Source organism: Elephas maximus, chromosome 7, assembly GCF_024166365.1.
Source record: "Elephas maximus indicus isolate mEleMax1 chromosome 7, mEleMax1 primary haplotype, whole genome shotgun sequence".
Classification (NCBI taxonomy): Eukaryota; Metazoa; Chordata; class Mammalia; order Proboscidea; family Elephantidae; genus Elephas; species Elephas maximus.
Window position 1 is genome coordinate 47,291,999 of NC_064825.1, and position 27,224 is coordinate 47,319,222.

The window sequence follows — 27,224 nt, forward strand, 5'->3', positions numbered from 1 at the left end:
GTCGGCTGAGCTCTGGCTGACAGTGGAAGAGAGATGAGGGGACAAGTGGAGCTGGGGCAGTGCAGGGCAAAGGGAGTGTGTCTCCCCTTAGTAGTGTCTTCTCCTTCTGTCTTTACTGCACCTTTCCCACCCCCATGCTCTATGTGCTCATTAAACTCTTTCAGGGACAGAGGAAAGGAAAGAAAACTTATAATTATTGATCATCACTTGCTGTACCAGTGATTAACTGTATTCTCTTATTTGGTCTTCACAACTTTCAGGAGGTAGGAAATAGGTATGAACAACCTCACTTTACGGGTGAAGAAACTGAGATGTAGTGAAGTAAAATCATTTGTTCAGAAGCACACCATGAGTAAGCAGCAGAGTCAAAATGTGAATGCAGATCTGTTCTTTTCACTCTAAGAGTTTTTGACTTAAGATCCTGGACTCCTAGGAGGTCTACAACCAGGCTTCAGGTGGTCCCCAACCTCTGAAACTCTATGCACAATTGTGTTTGTGTGCATTTTTAAATGGAAAGTCTATCTTTTGTCTGATTCCCAAAGATGGTTGTCACTGCCCCCACTGCCTATACCATGCTACCTTCTGGAGGTGGTAGCATTTGACCTGGGCCTGGAAGATCGGATAGAACTTCATGAAGTGAGAATGGAGAGAGAAACCATGGGGTGGAGATGAAGAAGGCAATCTAGGGGTGAGGGGAACAGCACAAGCAATTCCGACTCGTAGCAACCTTCTATGACAGAGTAGAATGGCCCCATAGGATTTCCTAGGATGTGAGTTGGAATCAACTCAATGGCACACAACAACAATCTTCACGGGAGCAGATTTCCACAACTTTTCTCCCACAGAGCTGCTGGTGGGTTCGAACCACCAACCTCCTGGTTAGCAGCTGAGTGTTTAATTGTTGCACCACCAGGGCTCTTTAAGGTATGGTACTGCAAAGGAATTCAACATGTTCAGGGAATGGTGAGGGTGCCTGTGGGTTCTTGGTCCTCATTTATTTGGGCTTCAGTCATGGATCCTGGCTCCCAGCTCTTGAGGGGCATCTGCCTGATCTGGACCTTCCTGACATGAGCTCAGAGCCAGAAGGAAGTCAGGGTCAGGTGTCAGGACATCAATTCTGGTCCCAGTACTGTCTTCTGACTTGATGTGGGATCTGGATTTTACCATCAGTAGAATCTAGCAGGGACACTTTATCTTCTCTATTCCTTGGCCCAAAAGTTGGTGGCTCCTCATTGACCAGGGACTCCATCATGGGAGATGGCTGTGCCCTGGACCTCTCGGTCCCTAGGAAGGCCTTTGGCTCTTACCTTCTCCGTTCCCGGGCTGGCTCTTAGCCCCATGTTGCTCTTGTGGTGACTCCTGGAGTCTTCTCACCCCACTGGCCTGGGAAGGGCCCCAGCAATGTGTTCATATAGTAATGGTTTTGTGAAATTTGAAAAGATAAGCTACTTTAGCCACAATCAGTTAAGATTGCTGTTTCCTTCCACATTGTCTTCCCTTGTGTCACAGCTTCCCTTGATGTGAGGTGGTTGGAGTAATTACAGGAGTTTCTGGGATCTGTCAAGTTGGGGGGAGTCAAGTTGGGTTTAGACTTAATTTGGGCTCATTGGGATACATTTATGTGGTTCTTGGTCACTTCTATGTATAGACAAACCATTGGTAGCCACCTCTGTGTAGGGGATGGCTTCTAGGAATATTCCTACCCATTGTCTGACTCACACGGCATTGTGACATTAAGATGTCACATCCAGAGGTCACATCATGATATGAATGTGTTTTATGCTGCCTGACCTGTTAAGTATACGGACAGTGGAGGAGAAACAGGGGAGACAAGATTTGATATGTATGGAGCCAAAAGCTAGTCTACAGAGAATTCTTTCAATCATAAGGGGGAAAAAAGTATTTTAGAGGTATGTAAGGCAATAGAATAGTTAATAAAAATATTATGCTGTTTTTCTGGATTGTATGATATATTTGTTTTTACTTATTTTTTCATGTCTAAGTAAATATTCACTTTCTCACCTAATTTTGTATTCTTTTTCTTGATGAGGGCTCCCAAAATTGTGCAAGCAGCAGTTCCTACAAATCTGGGTCCGTCCTTGCCTCCACCATTTATCTTCTGTGTGATCTTGTACAGTCACTTGTGCTTTCTGAGTCCATTTCCTCTTCCGTAAACTGCGGATAACAGTTTGGATAGGTGAGGACTCAGAAAGCCTCGTGACCTTATTCCATTTCTGAAACCATTACTAGAGGAAGTAGCCCAGCTAAATGAAAATTAGGCCCCAATATAAAGAAAGGGAAAGATGTAATATACAAGAAATGATGGTGAGCAGTGAATCCAGTAAAACTTAAATCTAAATAACTGAAAATAATGTGGTTGTTGCAAACTGTAATGCAGTTTGTAAGAAAGGATTTTTGTAATAGAAGAGAGATCATGCAAGAACAAATTTAATAATAAACTGTATCTGTAATTCCAGATTATTTATGCAAAACCTGGGAAACAAGAGGAAGGAAAAGAAAATATAAACATTAAACTAAAGTCCTTATCTGGTTGGAGTAGTCTCTTTGAAATTTTTGACATTGATAAATGCTAAACATTTAAAAGTATCAATCAGTAGAATAAAATGGGGAATTAGAGCTTCTGTACCTCCCTCTTCTTCTTTCATGTGGGAGAACTTCAAACCCCTGCCACTGGGAGTTGCTCAGAGGGCAAGAGCCATGTGTGTCCTGCCCCTGCCCCTGCCCCTGCCCCTGCCCATGCCCCTGCCCCGGCTTGTCCATAGTCTGCAGAGCAGGGCTTGAAAAGCTGCTACTGATGGCTCGCCATCTCTTGCCTCTTCCCCAACCAGGTGGGGGCATCTGCCAGGCAGGGTATGTGGTGACAACAGAACGAGCTGGGAGCAGATCAGGAAACTCTCCTCCTCCCAGAGAAATAACCAGGTCAAGGAGTCAATTCTGACTCGCGGTGACCCCATAGGACACAATAGAACTGTCCCATAGGGTTTCCAAGGCTGTAATCTTTACAGAAGCAGACTGCCACATCTTTCTTCTGCGGAGTAGCTGGTAGGTTCGAACCACCGACCTTTTGGTTAGTAGCCAAGCACATAACCACTGCACCACCAGGACTCTGTAGGCCAAATAGAAACTGGGCATAAAACAAGACAAGGCCTGATGTAGAAAAGGATTGAGTTATTCAGGCCCAAGCATTGCACAGACTTGCTCGTTACACAGAGCTGGGCAATACTGCTCCCAGCATTATAGACTTGGGTGTTACAAAGAACCAGTCTTTACACCACCCCCAAAGAGAACCGGATGTCACCCCAAAACACTTGGGTGTCACTAAACCAGATATTATCTACATGGCCCTTGGTAACACAGACATCTGGACAGAATTGGTGAAACTAGGATTCTATTCACAAAAGAGGTTGCAGTGACTTTGATGGCACCTGGTCAAATGTGCAAAATCTTGACCACGCGGTACCAGTGAGTATGTGCTAAGTGTGTGTTTGGTCTCTGAAGTTAGAAAATTACCCAAGTGTGGTGCCTATGTCTCCCTCCCCAGATCAGGGCCCCTAAAGGCAGGGACTAGGCTTCACTCCATACTGTGGCTCCCTGAGTCTGGAGACTGGAGTCTCCCCCCTCACCTCAAGCTCCCTGAGGGCAGGACCATTGGAGATAGGCTGGAGTCCCTCAAACCAGGCCCCTGAATGCGACGTCAGCCCTGGATGTCCTGTGGGTGAGGCCTGCTCCTTCCTCCCAGTGGGTCTCCCTTTAGAACCCAGCTTAGGGATCGGCCTCTAGGGGGCGCCAAATGGACACATCTTTACAGAGGCTGACCTGGCCCCACCTCCAGGCTGAGCGGGGCTTGGGAAGACCAGAATTCATCTTGACCACAGATGCTCACAGCTGCAACAAGCCTGAAAGTAGGCAAGTCCATTCCCATTGTACAGGGGAGGTGGCTAAGGCTCAGAGAGGGTGCTCCAGATGAGCAGCCAAGCTAGGTTGGGCCCAGTGTAGAGGGCAGCCTGGCCTACTGTGGCCCATTTCCCAGTCCCGGGCCTCAGGGAAAGATGTGTAGGCCTTCCACCCAGGAAAGCCTGGGTCAAGTTCAGCCTGTTGGCTGAGGAAGGAAGGGAAAGACCTTCCTGCTCAGAAGTAAGTGATCAACACAGCAAACCTGCAAATAATGTCGTGGTTCAGATGAGCAAGTGAAGGCCCACAGAGCATCAGTGACTTGTCTGAAGTCACACAGCAAGTTAGCAGAGTAGCTAGAATTGGGACACAGGGCTCCTGACACCCAGTCTGGGGAAAAGAGCCCAGAGGAGGTATCTGCTGGGACTGCCACTCTTGGCCAGAGTGGGGCCCTGAGACAGCTCACACTTTGGACTCCTAGGGCTTCTTCTCTGGCCCTGACTCTAACTGCTGCTGCTGTAAGCCAAGGCTGGGCAGGGTCGTCTTGGTCCTGGCTTCTTTGTCCTGCTGCCTCAAGGTGGCCAGAATCAAGGTGAAGCAGGCCAGGGAGCCTGTCTTAAAGAAGAACTGGAGGCCAATGAACCTGGGGAAAGAGCAAGGGACACTTTAACAGGACCTCCCAGTCCAGGACTTGGATATCCTAGGGCTGAGCACAGATCAGGGTCAACAGTCCTCACCCATTGTGCAGTGGGAGGCATTGAGGCCTTGAGGGCAGTAGAGGCCTCCAGCCCCAGGACTGCAGACCCCATCACCATGGCCATGGCTGGGGAGACTTGGGGAACTCCTAGAGTTGATCCTCATGGGGCCCTTCCTTGGAAGAGGGGTAGAGACTGCACAAAGTGCCCCAGGCAGGGGTTGGGCAGGAGCCTGGGCATCCTCGCTGCCCTGTCCTGCCTGCTGTGTGGCCTGAACCAGCCCTCTCTCTGTCCCCTCTCTAAGAGCTCATGGGGCTGAACAATCACATCTTTGAATATCCTCACCCCCCGCAAGAAAAAGAGGATTCCATCTCTCCTGTTCATCCAACTCACCAAGGCTCTTGTTTGACTTTTCCTCCCCTAGGAAACCCGCCTGGACAGTCCCTGCCGGTAGGAACCATGCCCTCTTCAAAGCTGGAGTGATCAGCCCCCCTGCCCCAGCCCTGCTAGCAAGCTTGTCCATATTCATCCTAGAGCTAGCAGCCTTTGTCTTCAGGTTCTTTTGAGCTACCCATGTACAGATGGAATGAGCCCCAGAGAAGAAGCCCCAGTCTCTCTCGCAGCTGGGCCACTCTCCTGATTCTCCCCCAGACCCAGGCTGTGACAATATCGTAGTCCTTGCACAGACTCCACGGTCACACACCTTGGGTAGGAGGCCCAGCTTTGCTAGTTATTAACTGTGTGACCTTGGGTGACTTGCTTTAACTCTCACTTTCCTCATCTATAAAAGGGGAAGGCAATCTAGCTCGCATGACTGGTGTGCTCAGCACTGGATACAGCACCTGCCACGTAGCAGGTGGGCGTAATGGGACCTCCTCTTCCCTGCTGGTGTCCTGCCTAGGTCCTAAGTGTCTTTCTAGCCCCCTTCCCGCAGCCCTCTGGCAGCCTCTACCCCAGGTCTCACCGGGTTCGGAGTAGGTCATGGTCATAGTAGCGGCAGACAGCTCGACGTCCACAGCTCTGGGCCCAGTACACACAAGTGGTGTCGATGGCGCTGCCATGGATCACGGGGCTGGGCATCCAGGCTGCAGGAGGAGGTGCTCAGGGGACAATGGGGACCCTGCCTTCCCACCCCCTCACCACGCTCCCTGGCACATACAGACCCCTCAGGAGCTCTGGGCTACCAGCGGCCTCCTGGCTTAAGAAGACTTTGATCCTCAAGCCCACCCCTTAGCCTTGCATCAGATGTGGCCTCCCTGAGAGTCTGCCTAGCTTCTACTCACCACCTCCAGAGTACCTGGGAGCCACAAAGTCAGGGACTGGGCCCCAATCATCCCTGTGCCCCCAGGTCTGGCACACAGTGGACATCTGGACCCCATCACTACCACCCATGGTCCCAAGCAGGTTCTTTACCAAAAACTCTCAGGAGCATGAACTGAATGCCCACAGCCAAAGTCTTGTCTTCTTTCTTCACTCCCCTAACAAGCAAGGACATAGGCAACGTGAGAATCGAAAGGGTTCCAGCCCCCAGGGCCATGCAGCAGTGTGGAGGGGCTCTCACCCCCTCTTCTCTTCCACCACCCAGAACCAGCTCTCCCCCAGTCTGAAGGCTGGGGGTTCAGGCCCTGGACTCCATCTCCCTTTAACCTGCAGAGCCTGGTCCCTGTGTACCAGGCACACTCAGTGACCATCAGGGCCCCGTGCTGAACTTCCCATGGTCCTGGTCAAGAACAACTCCCCTCTTCCCCTTCCTCCTACACTTGGCAAGATATGGAGTTGGGACAGCTTCTCAACCACTGTTAATGTCTCAGTCTGAGCTCCCCTGGCAGTCAGGGCTCCTCCTAAGTAATAACAATGCTGGCATTATGGAGTGCTTACTATGGGCTCAGTCATTCTATACTGCAACCCCCACGTTGCCCCTGTGAGGTAGATATATTTTTAGGCCCATTTTACAGATAAGGAGACTGATGCTTAGATAGGTTAAGCGACTTAGTCAAGATCCTAGTTAACCAGTATCAGAGCCAGGATTTGTGCAACCCAGAGCCTGCATTCTTAACGCCTTTAATCAGGCTGCCTACTGGGGCTTCTGATTCTTCCACTTTGTCTCTCATGTCCAGTCTGTTTTATGGACCCACATGTCTTTTAATATTTACAAGGACTGTATCCCCCTTCTAATTTTCTAGAAAGTAGATAGGAAATAAAATAATCCTGGCATAATGAAAAATTGGAATTGTCTTGCTCTGAGGTCCCCTTATCCCAGGCCACCCTCCACTCCAAGATGATGTCAACTTTGGCCTCAGGTGACGATCTGTCACTCCCAACAGGCATTTCCAGGACAATGCCCAGAGATATTGTACCAAAAGCCAGTGCTCAGCATAGGGCTGGGTACAGAGTGGGCACTTAGTAAGTGCCCTAAGTGCTTGTTGACTGGACCGATGTTCAGAATCATGGACCACACTGACATAGTTTGGTTTTATGGACACACCTCCTGTGCCTGCCCGTTGCAGGTAGGATGGGGCCGGGGATTCAGGTGACAACCCTGCACTTCCCCCTCACCATGCATGTGATGTCCCCTCAATTCCACTGGGAGGCCAGGGCAGGGCCTCAAGGTGTGGCCTCCCTTCCTTTAGGGCAGATAGGTAGTGGGCCAGGCACCAGTATTATTCCACCCAACACCTGTTATGTGACCTGGAGCCAGCTCTTAAACTTTTCTGAGCCTCAGTTTCCTTATCTGTAAGATGGGGAGAAAAACCTGTCTCAGCAGGTTGCCATGAGGATGAAAACAGGACAGTGAGGGCCCAGTTTGTCTTGGGGACCCAAAACATCCAAGTGGCCTCCTTCCTGGAACTCCTTCCTCAGAATTGCTTGTCCTGCCTGTGGATGACTTCTGGGTGTCCACCTGTCCCTGCCCACCCCTGCTTCCTGGCGTTGCTCTTACCTTAGGATGAGCATGAAGGAGGGAGTGTGCGTGACACTGATCAGTGCCGCACTCACACTGATCAGGAGCACGAAGGGCAACACCAGGTGGCTGCAGGGTGAGTCGCAGGAGCCCGCCAGCACAGGGCCGCCCCCCACCACACAGCTGCAGTTGGTGTAAAAGACCTGGGGGTGGAGGCGAGGAGAGAAGAGCCTTCAGGAGCTTCCAAAGGCAAGCAAGCTGCCCACAGGCCTGAGGCCCAGGAAGGCCCAGAGCCGGCTAGATTCTGGAACTTCTGACCTTGTGGCAGTATTAGGACGAGTTGGAGAGCCAGGCGGGTACTTGTTCACAGGCTGTCTGCACACAAATTAGGCTGGGGCTGAGCTGAGACCGTGAGGAGACAGGCAAGTGGAGAGAGACCCAGAAATGCATCACCCCCCCAACACATACACCCAGGGGAGGATTATCCAATAGGCAAGGTAAGCAGAGTGTTTACCTTTCTTACTGGATCATCTGTAGTGAACAAGTTCATATTTTTTCACCACATCTAAGATTCTGCTTTTAGGTATGACTGGCATCTACTGCTCTCCCAACCCTACAGCACCTTCCTACACAATCAAAGCCTCTTTTCAAATTTACAATCCCTGACAGGGTCTTATTACCCTGTAAGCAAGGGAAGCACGGGCTTACTTGTGCTTACTTACTACAAGTAAACCCGTGCTTACCTTGCTTACGGGGTACTCTGCCCCTATACCCATACACACACACACTACATAACTCACACCTCCCCACGCACCACACACATACTATACCCCTTACACACATAGCATACCACCCACACACCACACTTGCACACATACTACACACACACACTACATACCATAGAACTCGTACTCCATACACACACGCGCACACACACACACATATGCACCACTCACACACAAACAAGTTCCTGACCACCTGTGGAAGGAATCAAAGCAACAGAGAGTGCTTTTGGGAAAGGGTGCTCAAAGGTTTTCCTCCTCAGTTTCCTTCCTTCCCACTTGACTGAGGGCTTTTCGGGCACTGGGTTCTGGAGAGGAATCTCAAGGAAAGATAGAAGCGCAGGATGGAGAGATGCAGACAAAACTATGGGAGCCCCAGAACATGGTGGGGGGCGGGAGGGTGGTCAGGGAAAACTCATCAAAGACAGGTGCTGGAAACAGATGAATGGATAAACAAAATGCTGTCTATCCCTACAGTGGAAACTTTCTTGGCCATAAAGAGAAATGAAGCCCTGATACATGCTACCACATGGATGGACCTTGCAAACTTATACTCAGTGAAATAAGTCAGACGCAAAAGGACAAATATTGTATGGTCCCACTTAGATGACATAACTAGAACAGGCAAATGCTTAGAGGTAAAAAGCAGATAAGTGGTTGCTGAGGCCTGGAGGGAGGAGGAGGGAAGAGAGAGTTATTCCTTAAGGGGTACAGAGTTCCTGTTGGGGTGATGAAAATCTTTTGGAAATAGTGGCAATGGTTGCACATTACATGGTGAATGCAAATAACGTCACTGAATTCTACACATAAAAATGGCTAAATCGGTGGATTTTTTCTTATATATGTTTTACTATAATAAAAAAATTTTTTTAAAAGTGGTCTGAACATGGTGCCCTCAGGCTCCTGACAGGAGCAAAGCTGACCCAGAAAGTCTCGGCTTTTCTTCCCTGTGGATCAGAGTTTCTCAACCACTGTTTCAGCAATCTGTGGCCTCAGCTGGGAGGCAGGTGCGTGGGGACCGATCACCTCAGCACTCACGGTGGCCTGGCTGGCCTAGGACAGCTGGAGCCCTCAGGGCTTCTCACCTCCAGCCCTAGAAGTTTAGACACTTCCCAGTGTGGAAACAGCTGATGTGGTTGTGGGGAGCCTTGGAAGAATTTTCAGATGGGAGAGAAAAGCCCTGACATTACAGAGGCCACTCTGCCTGCTGCGTGGAGCATGGACTGGATGGGGAGGCATGGGGCAGGGCCCATCGTGGAGTGGGGAGGGAATGGAGAAAAGTGGAACTAGGGAAAGGTAGGAGAGAGAGACAACGTCTAGGGCTCAGGCTGGGATAACACGGTGTTCTTCTCATTGCCCGGCCAAGCTGTTGTGTGTGAAGAGGTTGTGCTCCACAGGTGACCTGACCACACACCATTTTACGCTGCAGGAAAGGTGGTCTTTGGGCCTTCACCTATGGGCTAAGCAACGCACTGGGCTGGAGATACAATGGAGGGACAGCTAAGGGGAGGAATGTGCCAAGGCAAGATTAGTGGAAGACAGGTGTCCTGTCCCTGTTCCTTCTCTGAGGGTAGAAGTTTGCTGAGATGGGCAGAAAGCTGGAGTCCTTTCTCTTGGGAGTGTTCCTTATCCTTTATTTAAATTCACCTAATTCGGTTAAATGCTACGGCTGTTAACCAAGAGGTCGGGAGTTCAAATCCCCCCAGCGCTCCTTGGAAACTCTACGGGGCAGTTCTACTCTGTTCTATAGGGTCTCCATGATTTGGAATCGACTTCACGGCAGTGGGTTGGTTGGTTGGTAATTCCATGGCAGGGAGTTCTTATGAATGATTTCAATCTCTCCAGCTGCTTCTGATTCTCACTTTCCCAGGGATTCAGTCCCACCAATGAGCTCTAGATCCTGCTAGCTGCCCACCTTTCCCTTGGCCATTCACTAATTCATAGACCTTTATGGAAACCCTAACAGCGTAGTGGTTAAGCACTATGGCTGCTAACCAAAAGGTCAGCAGTTTGAATCCACCAGGTGCTCTTCAGAAATTCTGTGGGACAGTTCTACTCTGCCCTATAGGGTCACTATGAGAATAGACTCGAAGACAGTGTTTTTTTTTTGTTGTTGTTTACTAAGCACCACTGTGCTGGACACTTGTCCGACCATCCCTGTTCCAAGGTGCTCAGTCAGCCTGAGGAGCAGACGTGCCAAAGAGACAATTCCAGCCCAGTGTGACAGTTCTGAGTGATGGCCAGGTCTCTGTTGCAGCCCTTGAAATACTATACCTAAACACAAACCTCCAAAGAGGGGGCTAGACTGGGAGGCTAGGGTTCTGGGTTCTAGTTCCGCTCTGGCATTGAGACACTGGGCAATTCTCTGTCCTTTTCTGCGTCTCCACTTCCTCATCTGCGCAATGGGCATAGTAGGAGTATCACTGAGTGCTTAATATTTTCCAGGCACTGTGCTAAGTGTGGAGTCCTTGGGTGGCGTAAATGGTTAATGCGCTTGACAGCTAACTGTAAGCCTGGAGGTTTGAGTATGTCCAAAGGCACCTCAGAGGAAAGGCCTGGTAATCTGCTTCCAAAAATCAGCCATTGAAAACTCTATGGAGTATAGCTTTATTCTGACACACATGGGGTCACCATGAGCTGGGGTCTACTTGACGGCAACTGGTTACTGGTGGTGCAAAGTGCTTTCCACGGATTATGTCACTTGACTCTTCACTTACTATTTAATGAATCAGTCTGGGTAATTCATTTAGCCTAGTGCCTAGTGTATAGTCACACTCAATATATTGTCACCCCCCGTTTCACAGACTAGGAAACTGGGGCATAGGAGTTGGATAATTTGTCCAAAGTAACAGAGCCTGTTAGAGGCAGAACAGGGATTTGTACCAGGTAGCTTGGCCTCAGCACTCAGGGATTCACATCCACAGGCGACACAGCCTCCTTCAGGACCCTGCCTCACCTGCCAGGGCCTGGGAGCCTCTGGAGGGGCTCTTGGGGAGATCGAACGGGTCAGGCCAGTGAATGCCAGGAGGCCTGAGAGGCTGGGGTTGTGATCATTCAAAATGCAGTTTACTCAGCCTGGGCGGTGTCTGATTGGCTTCTGAAGGACTGTCAACTGGGTGGTTTACTCTGGCCAGCTGGTGGGGTCCCATTGTATCCCCAAGAAGAAATCCTCAGGGTTAGATGCAATGCCCTGAACAACAGCAGGGATTCTGCCTGAGGGAGGTGGGGTAGAGTTCTGGAGAGAAGGACATGTTATAACAACCAGCCTGACACCACCCTCCCCACATGCCCTACTACAGCACTGGGGTCGGGGGGGAGCTGAAGAAGGGGGGTTTTGTCCCAGCTGGTTTTGGTGGGTTCTCACTACCCTCATTTCCTCATTGAGAGCTCCCTAATGGCAGGGCTCTATGGATCTGCATCCTCCACCCCAGCCCAGGGCCTGGCACAGAGGGGATCAGTAAAGGTTTGTTGATTGACAGACTTGAATGAATGGGCTTATGGCGCCAGCCTTTTCATTGGCCTCCCTCTCTCCTATCCAGCACTCTGTTCACTTTTCCCCACACTGTGGCCTCCAGCATAATCAAACACATATCCAATTCTATCACTCCCTTGCTCAGAAACCATCCATGGCTCTCCATTGCTCTCAGTATAATGTCTCCACTCTTGGCCTGGCATTCAAGGCCCTTCTTTGTCTAAGTCTTCCTTTCTCTCCATGAACCCTTATGCTTCTGCCCCAACAAACTCTTTGCAGTTTCTTGAAACTCCATATTTTTTTTGTGCCTCCAGATCTTTGTTTACGCTTTTCTCCCTGCTTGGAGAACACTCTCTTCCCAAATCAACTGAAGTTAAAATGCCAACTCCCCATGAAGCCTTCTGGGATGCTCTCAGGTGGGATATATCTGCTTCCATGCTTGTGTATACTTGTAGAAACCTATCAGCACCCTTGAAGTTCCCATGAGTGACTTTGTTTTGTGTTTCACCTGCAGTTGGGGGTCAGGTCTAGTTCACATCTGTACCCTGGCGCATGACTGGGGCTGTGCTAGCAATGAAAGCTTATAGAGAGAATGATTTCCTACCTCTGCCAGCAGAAGGAAGAGACAGACAGTGCAAGAGAAGAGAGACAAGACAGAGAGTGAGAACACTCAAACGTGGAGGATGTGACAGGTGCAGAGTGACAGGGAAAAGCAAAGTCCTTGAGAGGCCGAGGGAGCAGCCAGAGACCTGACTCACCTTGCTTTTGTTCAGAGCCTCTTGGACCACCTGGCTCGTACAGCCTGCGTGACAGGGTGTGATGTACTCCACACGGGTACTGGGGTCACAAACAGGGTTAAAGTAGTCCGATGGGCAGGAGCAGGGCTCTGAGCAGCCTGGAAACAGCCCAGTCCCAGGTTGGGTGCTGATGGGAGAGAAGGCCGGCAGGGTTGGCCTGGCTTTTCTGCCCTCAGACCAGGAGACGGGGTCACTTCAGCCCTACAACCCAGCTCCCCATCCCTAACAGCAGTGACCAGAGCCTTCAGCTCCACGCAGAGTTTTTTTTCCCTGTCGGGGCTGCCCCCTCACAGCGTGGTGTATGAGCACCACACAAAGGTGTGCGAGCCAAGAGCTGGGCTGGAAGGTGATGGAAGAAATGGGAGTAATTGGAACAGAGACCTCTGAGACTCTGAAAGTCTTTGAGCTTCTTCTGCAGAAACCTCTGCTTCTCAATGACTCTTCTACACACACAAAAAAAATTCCTCCTGGAATTCAGTCTCAGCTGAAAAGTGCCTTTCTCTCAATGAGCTGGATTTCTTCCTTTTCTCAGAAAATTAGAGCTGAGTGTGGGACCAGTCAGGAGGCCTGACCAGCTGTGGGTTGTCCGACCTGCTCCTGCCTCTCTCTGGCCTCAGTTTTTCCATCTGGCAGCTGGGTCTCCCTCCCCATCTTGCAGTCTCATGACCTCACTGCCCACTCCTGATGCCCTGTCCACTAAGGCCAGGACCCACCTTAGTGCTACCTGCCTCCCTCCTGGGGATCTGCCCCCAGACTCCAGGAGTGCCCTGGCGCCATCTGCCAGGGCAAGGTGGGGTGGATGGGGCAGTCAGCTGACCCTGAGGGGGTAAGTCTCCCTGAAGGGGACAGGGAGGTAATCCCCAGGACTCAGAGTCTGACCTGGCTTCACAGCTAGGAGGGAGCACAGCAAACTTTCCAGGGAGGAGAAGACACAGAGAGGAAGATGCCTCGCTCAGGGCGGCACAGGGAGCCAGTGGCCAAGCTGCAGAGAAGGCCACAGGGGGAAGCTAGAGGTCTCCTGGGTTTGAGGGGGAGGATGAGGGGCTGAGGCCCAGGCAGAGGGGTGAGTCTGGCAACACGAATGAGTCTCAATTCCCTGGAAGCTGGGCAGGGCCGGGAGGCTGAGAGTGGGACTCTCACCGAGATGGCCTGTAGTTAGAGGTGGACAGGTGGGGCATGAGGGCAAAGGTGAGCTCCGCTCCCTCCCTACGAAGGAGAGAGGAGCATTAGCCAGCCCAGACCTCTCCTTCTCCTCCCCTGTCAGGCAGCATCCATGTGTCTGGCACTGCCTTGATGCGTCTCACACGGGAGGGGAAACAGGCTGGCACTGTCTGAGCTGAAGACCTATCAGAAGGCTGTGCCAGGCAACTCTGTCCAGAGGAGGCATTTCCCGGAGCAGCCTCTGCCAGCAACTGGAAGGCTGAGCAGCGAGAGTCTGCTCTCTTTCAGCCCCTCCTCCCTCATTGACCACCTGCAGCTGGTTGCTTCTGCCCTGCCTCTGGGCTCTGTCCCTCCCAGCTGGGCAGCCAGCTTCACCTCTCTGAGCCTCACTATTCTCATCTGTAAAATGGGAATGACGATAGTTCCCTTCTCACAGAGATCGTGAGCGTTCAATGAGAGTATGTGAAGCACTGGGCACAGCATTGGGCATGTGGGAGGCCCTCCGCTCTTGGCAGCTGTCACTTGTTGTGCTGGAGGATGAGAAACTCTTATTTTGCTCTGTTGGTCCAGAAAGCCTCTTGGATGAATTAGAACCCAGAGCAAGAATATAAATGAAAACATAGCTGAGACGGTGCCAGAGTCCAGGAGTGACAGAGAAGAGAGATAGGGCCCAGGTGGGTAGACTGACTTTTCTCCATTTGCTTCTCACTCTTAAGAAGCATTCACGGAACCTTGCTCCCTCCTCAGGCAGGGGCTTCCAGAGGGCATAACTCAAGCCCTCCCTGCAGGGCCTACAACAGGGCTCTGCACACAGAACAGAGTTGCCTCACTATCTGGGAAAAGGAGAAGGGACGGGGAAGAAAGGAAGAGGAGGAGAGAAGAAAGGTGTTGAAGAGGTTGGTGAGGGTGGGACCTGGGACAGAGACAGGGAGGGCTGGGTGTTTCTAGGTCTGGATCCTGGGTCCCACGAAACGATGCAGAAGGAGCCCCAGGTGCCAAAAGCTGACACCTGCGTGGAGGGAAGAGATGCCAAGGGAGAGATGGGGACAGAGAAATTTGGGGAATTCTGGCTGGGTGTTGGGCCAATCTAAGCCTGGAGCAGTTCCCAGAAAAATGAAATCATTCTGGAGAAGAGGGCAGGAAAGCAACTTTCAATATCCTCTCTAAGACTGCTCCCAAGACATGAGGGTGTATATGGGGGGGTAGGGGAGGGGGAGGGGAGAAGGAGTATGGTGAATAGGAGGAAGCGAGGCATCAGGTGCCCCCTTCCTGGAGGATGGAAGCAGGTGCTGCCTCAAAGACTTGAGAAAGAATTCTGGAATTTTAGGGTCATGGAACAACAGAATTTTAGCTCCTAGTCTCTAAGAACCAAGAATCTCTGAGGTCTCTAGTCTAACCCCTTTCCAGTGCCTATGGTTCCTCTGTGGCCTCCCTGGTAGGGGCCATTCCACTCCTACCACCCCACCTCCCACCCTCACCCCCACAGATGGAGACCTGCCCTCTCCTGGGCAGGCCTTTCATCTGTCTGGGAGCAAAATCATTCCCCAAGCTGAGCTGAGTCTGGCCTGCCATGATGCCCCATGCCCCCACCCCCCCACCACCCCGGTGAGCCCACACAGCCCCACCATTTTGGAGATTCCTCATCACAGGCGGGTGTGCCCTATCTTAGGCCCCACCCCTTCCCCTGGCCTGAGCTGTCTTGCCCTGGCAGTTCCATCCCTGCTCCTTCTAGTGGACCATGGCCCTTCACCAGAGCCTTCTAGAGACGTGGTCCCACCTCTTGCAACTGAGCCAGGCCAGTGACTAATAGAAGGGTTTTAGGCAGAGTGGAGAGAACACAGCGCTGTGGTGAGTGGTGAGATTTGTGTTAGGTGGGTGCCCCGTTGGCTTGGCCTATCTGAGGTCACTCCTCTTCCCTGTGCCAACCCCCACCCCCATGTTACACTCACATGCTCATGTACACACTCACCCAGGCTGGAGGGTGATGCCTGCAATCTGATGTGTGGGGCAGCCAATGAAGAAGAGGGGCAGGCTGAAAATTAGGCCGAACAGTGCTCCCAGCAGGCAGAGGATGACGCAGCGCTTGGGGCCCAGGTGGAGGCGCTTGACAAGGGCACCTCCCACCACAATGCCCACGATGGCCGATGGGATGGTCAGGCAGCCAATGAGTAGGTTGGCGTAGGTGGCAGTGATGGAAAACTGGCGCTCCAGGACCTTAGGCAGGAAGGTGGCCATGCCTGCCACTGTGGACAACATGCACACCTGGGACAAGACCACCAGCAAGAAGATGGGGTGGCGCAGGGTCCGCAGCAGCACCCTGGGGAAGACTGTTGGAGCGAGGGGGGTGGAGGTTAGAGAGGGCAGGCGGGGCGGCAGGCCCGCCTTGCCATGCCTTTCTGTCCCATCCTGCCCCGTTCGTTTAAATCCGTTCCTCCTCAGATTAGTTCTATTACATTCCAGCCCAGTCCTTCACATTTCTTTCTGTTCCCGTTCCTTTCCATCCCATCTCATTCCATTCCACTTAATTCTATTGTGTTCATTTCTATTCCCTTATATTTGATTTCATTCTATTCCATTTTCAGAATTCTGTTTCTTACCATTCTGCTCACTTGAATTAGACTGCATTGTATTCAATTCTAGGGAGCTCTGGTGGGCAGTTCCACTCTGTCCTATAGGATCACTACAAGTCTAATCAACTCCATGGCCGTGGGTGGGTATTCGGTTTTTTTCCTTTCCATTAAATTTTAACCCATTTCATATAATTCTATTCCATTCCATACAATTCTACTCCAAGCCATCTATCTGATTCTATTTCATTCATCCTCTCGCATCTCATTTCAGTTTTTCCATTTCACTTATTCACCACATTTTTTCCCCTACTCGGCCCATTCCATTTTGTCCTGCTACAGCTCTTTCCAAGCCAATCCAGGCCTTCTTCTTCTTTTCTGTGTTCCCAGCACAGGACCAGACATAGAGTTGGATCAGTTGGCACCTTCCTTCCACCTCCCCACTGCTAGTCCCTCTGCCTGATACACTTCCCCTATCTTTGGCTAGTAAATTCCTGCTAACCCTTCAGACTTCAGCTTAAATACCACATCCTTAGGAAGACTTCCCTGGCCTGAGTTTTATTTCTGGACCCTGAGTAATGGGATGATCTGGGGCAGTGGAGATGGGGTGGGGCAGCAAGGGGGGAGGGACTCCCAGAAGGGGACAGGAACATAAGCAACTAGTCTGGCACTGATGACCTCCCCAGCCCTCTGCTAGCTCCTAAAACAGGGCCTCGTTCACAGGTTGCCCCCACTGCAAGTCTGTTTAACTAAAGGGTACTCAGCGTTGGGTAAGTCCCTTCGCGTTCCAATGTCAGTGTGTTCATTGGCAGGAGCAGCCAAGGAGATGTCTGGGAGTGCTTCCTGTTTCGACTTGTGCCACTGACTCTCTCCACTAACAGCAAGAGAGAGATGCGTTCTGCCTGCAGTAGGCAGGACTGAAGTTAGATGCCAGGTGTGGGGAAGAGGAGGAAAGGCCTTTTCAAGAAGATGAATCGGAGGAGGAAGCCACTGGCTGGGCTCGCTGGTGGGGAGGGATGGTCATGATGGTCCTCTGGGCCCCAGGCAGGGGAGAAGAGGGGATCCCTCTGTTCCTGCAGTAGCAGGACCAGTACCGCTGTTATAGGAGATTTCTGTCTGTCCACAGAGCATGGCCAAGCCAGCTGGTTTCCCAGCCCCCGGGCCAGGACAGGAGCTGTTTCCTTGGGAGCCAGAAAATAAAGACAAACAGAGCAGGCGGGAGGTGGTGGCTGGGACTGTGGAATTCCCCCTCCTTCACTTCCCAGGCCTGCCTCTGGTCCCCAGTCCCTTGCCACGCAGCAGTGCATTCAGCCAGCATTTTGAGGGGAAGCTGTTATGCCTGGGCTTCACTTCAGATGACTGCTCCAGCCTCCTGCCATGATCTACCCTGGTCAGGGCATCTGATACCCTGTGAGGGCCATGGAGTTTTAATCTGGACTTTGCTCCGGTTGTACAGGTGCCCTCGTTTACAGGTGAGGCCCAGAGAAGGGCAGGGACTGGCCCAAGGTCATCCAGAAGCTGGGGTGGGACCAGGATTTGCCCCTGTGTGACTCCTAGTACAGGGGCCAGAACCCTGGTGGTTCAGTGGCTTAAGAGCTTGGCTGCTAACCAAAACGTCGGCAGTTCAAATCTACCAGCTGCTCTTTGGAAACCTTATGGGGTAGTTCTACTCTGTCCTATAGGGTCTCTTTGAGTTGGAATTGACTTGATGGCACCGGGTTTGGTTTTCTGTTTTTTAGTATCTTTGACTTCCCATTTCCATGCCTCACTGGCCGCCTGACTCCAGAGGGCTCCATCTTGCTAATTGTTTCTGTCTTTCAGCCAATCTCCTTACTAATCACTGCAGTGCGCTTTAAGCCCATCCTCCATCTCTCTTCAGCATCCACAGCTGTCTCCAGAACAGATGGAAAATTCCTGGAGGGCAGGGGCTATGCCTTTCACTTAGTCAGAGATACCTGAAGGGGAACTCCAGGAGTCACCTCCAGCTCAGAGGCAGATCTTCCCCATTAGACAGGAGTCTCCCTTAGCTCAGTACAATGCCTCCCCCATCAGACAGGCCAGGTCCTCCCCCAGCTCAGGGACTACGTCTCTCCCATTAGACAATGACCTCCCCCAGCATAGAGACCAGATATCCTCCATCAGACAAAGCAGGTTCTCCTGACATCCAGAGACTATCTATCTTCCATTAGATAGGGACTTCCCCCAAACCAGACTCTATGTCTCCCCCATCAGACAGGGGCCTACCCTAGGTCAGGGACATTGTCTTCCCCAAGAGTCTAGGGGTTCTCCAGATGAAGAAGCATGGCTCTACCTCTCTCTGCCTCCCCATACCCCGGTGGTCAAGGCCAGGCCCCAGGGTCAAACTGGTTCCTCTGGAGCTCAGCAGAAGCCCAGAAGCCAGGTAGGCTGACTGGTCACAGGGCCTGTGGCCAGCCCTGCCTCAGTCTTCCTCAGGGCCATGTATAAGCTGAAACCACTAGAGATAATCTGGCCCAGAACACCTGCTCCAGGATCTAATTCAGGAACTGGCCCCAGCTTCCCTCTGGGCAGGAGCCAAAACCAAAACCAAAACCAAACCCGGTTGCCATCGAGTCAATTCTGACTCATAGCAGCCTTATAGATCAGAGCAGAACTGCCCCCGTAGGCTTCCAAGGCTATAATCTTTATGGAAGCAGACTGCCACAACTTTCTCCTGCTGTGGAGCTGCTGGTGGATTTGAACCACTGACCTTTCCATTAGTAGCCAAGCACTTAACTATTGTACCAACAAGCAGTGATTAATAAGCTCTTCTATGGTACAATGTGCCAGCACCTTCCACCACCTGAGGTCTGGAAGTCCAAGCCCCTGTTTCTAGACCTATCCCCATGGAGTCTAGGCCCTTCCGTTCCCTGGAAAGCTGGAGAACTGGCTTGGTTACTGGTACCCCAACACTAAGTCTTAGGAATCTTTGCCCAAGAATTGGGCCTAATCCCTTCCTCTTGAGAAAGTCCTTAGTGAGGGGTTGAGCAAACTCTGAGGTTATCACTCTTCTAAACCACAGGCAGTTCAATTACTGTCCTGGGACATTGTTAGAATAACAACAGTAGGGTAGGAGAGGTAATTGAACTAATAAATAATTGTACCTTATACAAGTACAGTTTTTTATAGTATACAAAGGGCTTTCCATTCATCATCCTATTTGAGTCTCACAACAGTCCTTGAGAAAGACAGAGCAAGAATTAGTGACCCAATCACTACCCAATGCCATCAGTACTATTTGAATCTCACAATGGCCATTATTGTCATTGCCACTATCTTTCAGATGAGGAAACTCAGGTTAGGGAAGGAAAGTAACTTCTACAAGATTTACATTGGTCAGTCAGTGTTAGGGGCAAGATTCAAATCCAGGTCTTCTGACTTGCTGTCCAGTGTTCTACAAGAGCCTACACACAGCAGGCACTCAATGTTCACGGGACTGAGATCTTTAGAAAAGATAGCCTGATCACAGCAAAAACCCTGGTTACTGATTCATTCAGTTCATAGTTTCAAGATCAGAGGTGCATGGACCTTAGATCACTGAGTCCACGCCTCACTGTACAGATGGGGAAATCAAAACCTAAAAAGTAGAAATGACTCAGGACAAAAACTCAGGTCTTTGGGCTTTTTAGCCCAGAGCTCCCTCCACCCATGCCATAGCCTGGGAATTTGGCAAATATTAACTGAAGGGCTCCTATTTGCAGGCTCAGTGGAGAGTAGGACAAAAAGAGAGGTCATAGATGAGCCAGCCCAGGCCTTGACCTCTAGGAGCTCATTGCAGACAAGCACACAGCACAGATCCGAGCTGAAACAGAGCCCCTGAGGGTTCTGAGGGTTCTGAGGACCCAGAGATGGGAGAGAAGCAGCCTTTCGGCTGGAAAGCCAGGAATGCTGGAAGGAAGGAGTGGTACATGAGCATGACCTAGAGGGGCAGGGAAGATTCCAGATGGAAGGAATTGCATGAGCAAAGACTTGTAAGAAATGTACACGTCCTGTAGATGTGGAGGATGAATCAAGAAAGGCAGGAAGGGGCTGGATCCTGTCAGGCATCAAATGCTGCTCTAGTTCTGCCTGGCGTAGAGCTCACTTACCTTTGATGAACTGGAACACAGTCAGGTCTGGTGCAACCTGGGATAGGCCATATTGCTTCTCTGGGTACTCTCCAGGGCTTTGCTCAGAAGAGGAGTCCTCACCCTGGAGAGACACATAACCAAGGGCAGTCAGATGGATGCCAGAGATGGCTATGGGCTAGGGCAGGGGACTCTGGAAGGGGAGAGGTTGGGGCTTTTGTCTCCTGTCAGGAGCAATGGGGACCAGCAGTGTGCCATTTGTTCTTGGCATTATAGGCACTTGAGAAGTGTTTTTTGAAAGAATTAATGAAATTCCAATGGCTAACTTTGGTCCCTGCTGTCACCAGTGTCCACACAGCCAATTGTCAGCACCATCATTAACATCATAATGATCACCAATATCACCATGAAAACTACCACCGTAACCACTAACATCATTAGCACAATTCCCATCACTTTAAATATCTCACCCATTAACATCACCAACATCATCATCAATACCACCATCAGTATAATTTGAACATCACAATGGCCGATGTCATCATTACCGTTATCATCGTCTCTGTCCTGGGTACCACCACCAGCCCTACACCAACACCATGGTTATCATCGTTGCCTGAACCTCCAGAATCACTAACGCCATAGATTATCGGCATCATGAACATCACTATCTCTAACAGCATCATTATCCCTATTATTGTCTCTGTCAACATCGGGTGTCACCAATCTCATCTCTATCACCACCAGTGTCATAAAAAATACCATCATCAACTCACCAATTCCATTACCATCACCACCACTGTCACCAACAATGTCTCTATCACCGATATCATTATCAATGTCACTGTTACCATTACTATCAATGTCACCTATTCCATTACTACCATCACCATCAGGGTCACTATCATCATCATCACCAGCATCTTTACCACTGTCACTGTCTCCATCACCGCTACTACCACCATCAACATCACCAACATGGTTATCACCACACCTCTATCTTCAGTTATTACATCACCTTTGGTTGTTGTCACCTTGAGAGTCACCATGCATGAGCAGGAGAATCTAGTGATAGAAGTTGACAAGAAGTGGGGTGGTTTGAGCCTTCAGGTTCATTCTGTTCTATCCTGTCTGCTATGACAGGAGGGGAACTGGATTGGGGGAGGCAAGAGACAACAACCCCCTTTCTTCCCCATGCTTGAGTAAGGACACACTCAGAGGAAGTGTTCAGCTCTGGGACCCACACTGTGAAGAAGCCATACACAAAGTGGAGGGCATTCCCACACCTGGCTGAGGATGTCCTAAGTGCAACTCCTGGAGGAGAGGTCTTTTTTCTAGGCAAGAGAAGTCTTGGGTGAGGACAGGGGGGAGGACGCAATTAGAGTCTTCTGATTGTCAGAAAGGAGGAAAGAAATGATAAATAATGGTTAATGCTAACTAAGCACATACTACGTGCTAGGCACTGTTGAAAGAATTTCAATTAATTAACTCATTGAAACCTCACAAGAACCTTCTGAAGTAGGTGCCGTTAGGATCCCTATTTTTCAGATGATAAAACTGAGATGCAAAGACTTGAAGTAACTTTCCGCAGGTCACACAACTAGTAAGTGGTCCAGATAAGATGTGAACCCAGATAGCTTGACTTCAGCATCTGTGTACAAGGGAGGGAGAGAACCCAGTGCTCAGAACCTGCATTGTCTCTAGCACAAAAACATGTTGAGGCAGGTACTACATGCACTTTTTTTGCATGAGAAAACTATGTTTTGGGGAAGTTGCTACTTGCACTGGGTCATTTGTATTAAGTGGGGTCTGGTTTTACTCCATTTTTCTATGTAAGTCCAGATCAGAATTAGGAGCAAAAAAGTTCCAGGGAGAAAGCCTTAAGCCCTATGTAAAAGGCAATTTGGAAAAGGCTACCCTACTGGGAAGAAGTGGATTCCCCATAACTAAGAGTGTGCAGGATCCCTGATGGAGCAGTGGTTAAGAACTTGGCTGCTAACTGAAAGGTTGGCGGTTTGAACCCACCAACCATTGCAGGGGGGAAATAATGTGGCAGCTTGCTTTCTTAAAGATTACAGCCTTGGAAACCCTATGGGACAGTTCTGCTCTTTCCTGTAGGGTCACTCTGGGTTGGAATTGACCCCACAGAAATATGAGCACTATGGACAATACGCGCTTGTAAGCAGAGAATAGCTCCCCTCTGGCCAGCCGTGCTGTGTGGCATGGGGGAGGGCAGGTAAGGCTGGAGAGCCCATTTGGGATTCTCTGGGAAGTCTCTACGGGCCTCACCCTCTGGTCTGATACCTTAGTGAGACAAATGCTGGAGTTTCCCACAATTCAGGATCTCCATGCCTGCCCCTGCCCCAGGGGTGTTCTGGGGATGGGTTCCAAGCTCTCTCCAACTGATTCTCTCCCTCCCTCAAGTCTGGCTTTATGCAAAAAGATAATTCATTTAAATATTTATATGCCTGTGTTTGTTCCTTTAGGGGGTTTTCCCTTTCTCCTGTCTTCTTTCATTCCAGCACATAGCAAGCTCTGGGTGTTCCAGCCTCAGGGAGGTTCATGGCAGTTAGATAGCTGCAAGGTGTTCCTTCTGGGCTTTTGTTTCCGAAGCCAGAGCCCATTGAATTATGGTGTTGGCGAAGAATATTGAATATACCATGGACTGCCAAAAGAACGAACAAATTTGTTTTGGAAGAAGCACAACCAAAATGCTCCTTAGACGCAAGGATGGAGAGACTTTGTCTCACGTACTTTGGGCATGTTATCAGCCAGCAAAAGAGAGGAAGACCCTCAATGAGATGAATTGACACAGTGGCTGCAGCCATGGGCTCAAGCCTAACGACGATTGTGAGAATGGTCAATGACGGGGCAGTGTTTTGTTCTGTTATACATAGGGTCACTATGAGTCAGAATGGACTCGACGGAACCTAACAACAACAATTTTATACCCACTTAAGTTTTTTTTTTAGGTCTGGGTCAAACCTTGTTCAATAGCTTTTTCCCCTGTTGGACCTTGGGCTCTGCAAAAACAAGGATTGTGCTTATCTTGTTCTCTGCTGAAATCATGGCGCCTAACACAGGGCCTGACACATAGTGGGTAGCTGGTAAATACCTATTAAAAGAATGAGTGCCAGAGATGGCTCCAAGGGCAGTGGGTGCAGCCAAGGCCAGGAGCTTGGAAGAAAAATGAGAACCTCAAGAGGAGGTGCTATTGTGCTAATGGTTCAGAGAGTGGTAAAGGCTCTATACTGGGCACCCTGGGGGTCTAGCAGAACTAAGCTTCTAGCACGTAACAGGTCACCGGTATGGGCTGGTGGCTACACAAGAGTGATCCTGCTCCTACCTCACTGGTACTTGCAAAGGAACTGTACACTACACTGCTTTACACATAAGGGAACGAACTTCAAGGTTAGTTTTCTTGTTTAACATCATATAACTAGAAAATGGCAAAACTAAGATTTGAGCTCAAGCCTGCCTGAGTGGAAAACTCCTGCTTTATCCACCAAGCCCTGTGACCCCAAAGCCCCTGGTGGCACAGTTAGAAGGCACCTTCGTTGTGTGATTTGAAGACCAGGCTCACCTGTTGGTCTGGGTGCCTGAAATCTCACCAACTTAAGGCTCATGGCTTTGGGTGGAGCGTCCTGGGTCTATTATTCATTTTTACCGTAGTGCTGCACTGGTAGCTACATGTGACTATTAAGCACGTAAAAATGTGGCTAGTCTGAACCGAGATGAGCTGTAAATGTAAAATACACTTCACGTTCCAAAGACTTCTTTTAGTAAGAAATGATGTAAAATATTTCATTATTAACTTCTTATATTAATTATATATTGACATGATAATATTTGGGATATATGGATTAATTTAAACAAAATACATTGTTAATTTAGTTTTACTTTTTAATGTGGCTACTAGAAAAGTTAGAAGTCCCTGGGTACAAACATTTAAGTGCTCGACTACTAGCCAAAAGATTAACAGTTCAAAATCACCCAGAGATGCCTTGGAAGACAGGCCTGGCGATCTGCTTCTGAAAGGTCACAGCCTTTGAAACCTCATGGAGCAGAGTCACCATGAGTCAGAACTGACTGCATGGCAACTAACGACAACAAGAAAATTTAGAATGACCTGTGTGGCTCATGTTATATTGCTATTGGACGGCGCTGCCTTAGAGATATTGGTGGCTGTCCTTGCTCCTTTCTCAGTTCTAGTCAAGCTATGGGGAGGGTGGTGTGGGAGGGACATGACAGCTTGGTAGGAGGGCCCTGGATGCCTGAAAGAGAGGGGTGCTGCCCCAGGAGAGGAACAGGAGGGGCTGGAGAGAGACATAACTTTTCTTGTCAGGGAGAGAAGGCATGTCCTTAGAGACAGAATTTTGTGAGTTCCTTCCCTGGGGTTCCTTGTCTCCATGTTAACAGTGAAGACAACCATCCCAATGTCATCTGCTCCCACACGTACAGCCCCTAAATGGTCTGCACTGCACTTTCACATCCACTATGGCATTTAATTCCCACAACCATCTGGTGCAGGGATTATTAGCGCACCTCTTTTACAGAAGAGGAAACTGAGGCCAGAAAGGGGAAGTGTCACCAGGGACTTATGCAGAGCAGATTTTTGAACCTCTAGACCTCCCCCACCCAGTCCCATCTCACCCCTGTCTCAGGTTGTGAAAAAAGCATGGGGTTTGGAGACAGGAAGGGAGGGACCTCCAAGGGCCAGGGTGATCAGGGAAGGAGGACTTCCAGGGAGACTCAAGGGTTGAAGGATTTGGATAGACAGGAAGGGAGAGGCTATTAGAAGTAGTGTGGTGGTGGGGAGGAGCCTGCCACGGGGAGGCAGTGGGGACTCAACGGGCTACAGAGAAGAGCCTTACCAGGGTAGGAGCAGGGGGCAAGAGATAGGCTAGAGCCAGATGTAGGAGGTTTTGTTGGTCAGGCTAAAGGATTTGGGCTTAATCCTGTGGATGTTGAGAGCACTGACTGTCCCTAGTTCCTGCTCCCCCCTGTGCTTGCCACACGTTTCTGCCTCTTTCCTTTCATCTGTTTTGGGAACTCCTGACTAATAGCAGACTCCAGAAACAGGAAACATTGTGCCACTGCTCAGAGCAGGGCTTGGAGCATGACCCATCTGGGCTGTGGTTTGCCCAGGTCAGCAGGCTTGGGTTGAGGGAGCTGGCTAGAGCTTCCTCTCTTGGGGCTCTGTGCTGACTGCTGCAAGCCTGCAGGGTCATGGGATATTGTGTGTTGCCCAGCACGCAGAAGGCCCTGAGGTCTGCTGAGCCACTGGGGATCCAGGAGCCATCCTCAGAGGAAGCTGAGTTCCTAGGAGGCTGTGTCCTAGGGCTGTGTCACCAGAGTTGACTCCAGGCAGGTGTTGTGAAATTCTCTGCCAGCACTCAGTTCCCTCACTTATCGCCACAGGAAGCAGCCGCAGGGATGGGGTTATCTGCTACCTTTTGTATCCCACTATGGGAGAGAGTGTTTTCTAGCACAGTGCCTGGAGATTTGAGCTTCTGTGGGGTACGAGACAGGCTTCCACCTTTCTTATGATGAGATTCATGCAGCTGGCCATTCCTCTTTTTTCCTTTGGAGGCCAGAAAGCTCAGAACCAAATATGTGGTTCACCTATATCAACAGAATTGACCTTTTGACCTATACATCCATGTTTTTCTGTGGGAACCATTTGCTCTTATTTATTTATTTTTATTTTTCTGTGCCTTATTCTTGATTTATTTATTTAGCACAGCTCAGGAATGGATGGGTCTCTTTGAGTTTGAATCCTGGCTTCTCCGCTTAATAGCCACGTGACCTTGACCAGGTAATTTAATCTCTCTGACCATTTAACTTCTCTGGAAATTTGATTTTCTCAGCTGTAAAATGGGGGTAACAACTGTACTGACATCACCGGTGGGCTATCAGGATTAAACGAGATAATATACACAAAGGGAGCAGAGCAAGCCATAAATGTTAGCCTTATTCCCACTGTTTTACTTCACTGTACGCGATTTTGGTATGCGTTGTCTTAAATCTTTTGTGAAATATGATGGAAGTAGGATATAGAAGGAGCCCTGGTGGCACAGTGGTTAAGAGCTTGGCTGCTAACCAAAAGGTTGGCAGTTCAAATCCACCAGCTGCTCCTTGGAAACCCTGTGGGGCAGTTCTACTCTGGGTCTGACTTCTGGCTCTGCTAAGGACTAATTCTGAGATCTGTACAGTGGCTATGAGTCAGATTCGACTTGATGACAATGGTCTTTTTGTTTTTTTAGGATATAGAAAGGTATTTAAAAAGAATATTAGGAAAAAAAAGTACAGTATTCCATGGGAGAAACCTGGGCTGTCATTCTGTCATGCCCCATCTCTACGCAGGTGTCCCAACCTTCCTTTGCTATCAGAGCTCTCCTTGAGGAAGGGGCTGTGGGATTCGCCCCTCTGTTCCCCTGTGAAAATGCTCACAGAATTCTTAGAGACAGGGAGCCATTTACATGAGACATCATTGAACGTGTCAGAGCTAGCAGATCTTGTCTGATTGACTGCCCACCGTACACATAAGGAGACAGAGGTCAGAGACCTTCTCTCATGGGTAACAAAAAAAAAACTGCATTTACTTCCAGGAGGGTATTTGGGAGGCCCCTGAACCCAGATTCTGGGCTTGTATGCTTGAAGAAGTTTCAGAAACAGCCCGCTGTTCACTTTCTCCTCCTGCCCGTTCCCTTTCCCTGCAGAAGATACCTGCCCCGGGTTTGGAGACCTGGACTTGCCACTTAATCGAGCCCTTCCTCCTGGTCTGTCCACCTCCCCATCAGTGGCCTGGGTGGGCCAGGCCAAGCAGCGTTACTGAAAGCAGCCCAGCCAAG

The 27,224-nt window shown here is 50.0% G+C and overlaps 1 protein-coding gene across 1 annotated transcript in view; it reads right to left on the reverse strand.

Moving 5' to 3' along the window:
- Positions 1 to 2,419: 2,419 nt before the first annotated feature.
- The window catches only part of SLCO2B1 (solute carrier organic anion transporter family member 2B1), a 51,978-nt gene continuing 27,173 nt past the window's right edge, over positions 2,420 to 27,224 (reverse strand). The window contains exons 8-14 of the mRNA XM_049889798.1: positions 20,392 to 20,494; positions 15,688 to 16,045; positions 12,519 to 12,684; positions 7,546 to 7,709; positions 6,021 to 6,085; positions 5,572 to 5,692; positions 2,420 to 4,555 (exon numbers count right to left, since the gene is read on the reverse strand). Coding sequence (XP_049745755.1) covers positions 4,390 to 4,555; positions 5,572 to 5,692; positions 6,021 to 6,085; positions 7,546 to 7,709; positions 12,519 to 12,684; positions 15,688 to 16,045; positions 20,392 to 20,494 — 1,143 coding nt within the window. The 3' untranslated portion in view covers positions 2,420 to 4,389. The remainder of the gene's footprint in view (positions 4,556 to 5,571; positions 5,693 to 6,020; positions 6,086 to 7,545; positions 7,710 to 12,518; positions 12,685 to 15,687; positions 16,046 to 20,391; positions 20,495 to 27,224) is intronic.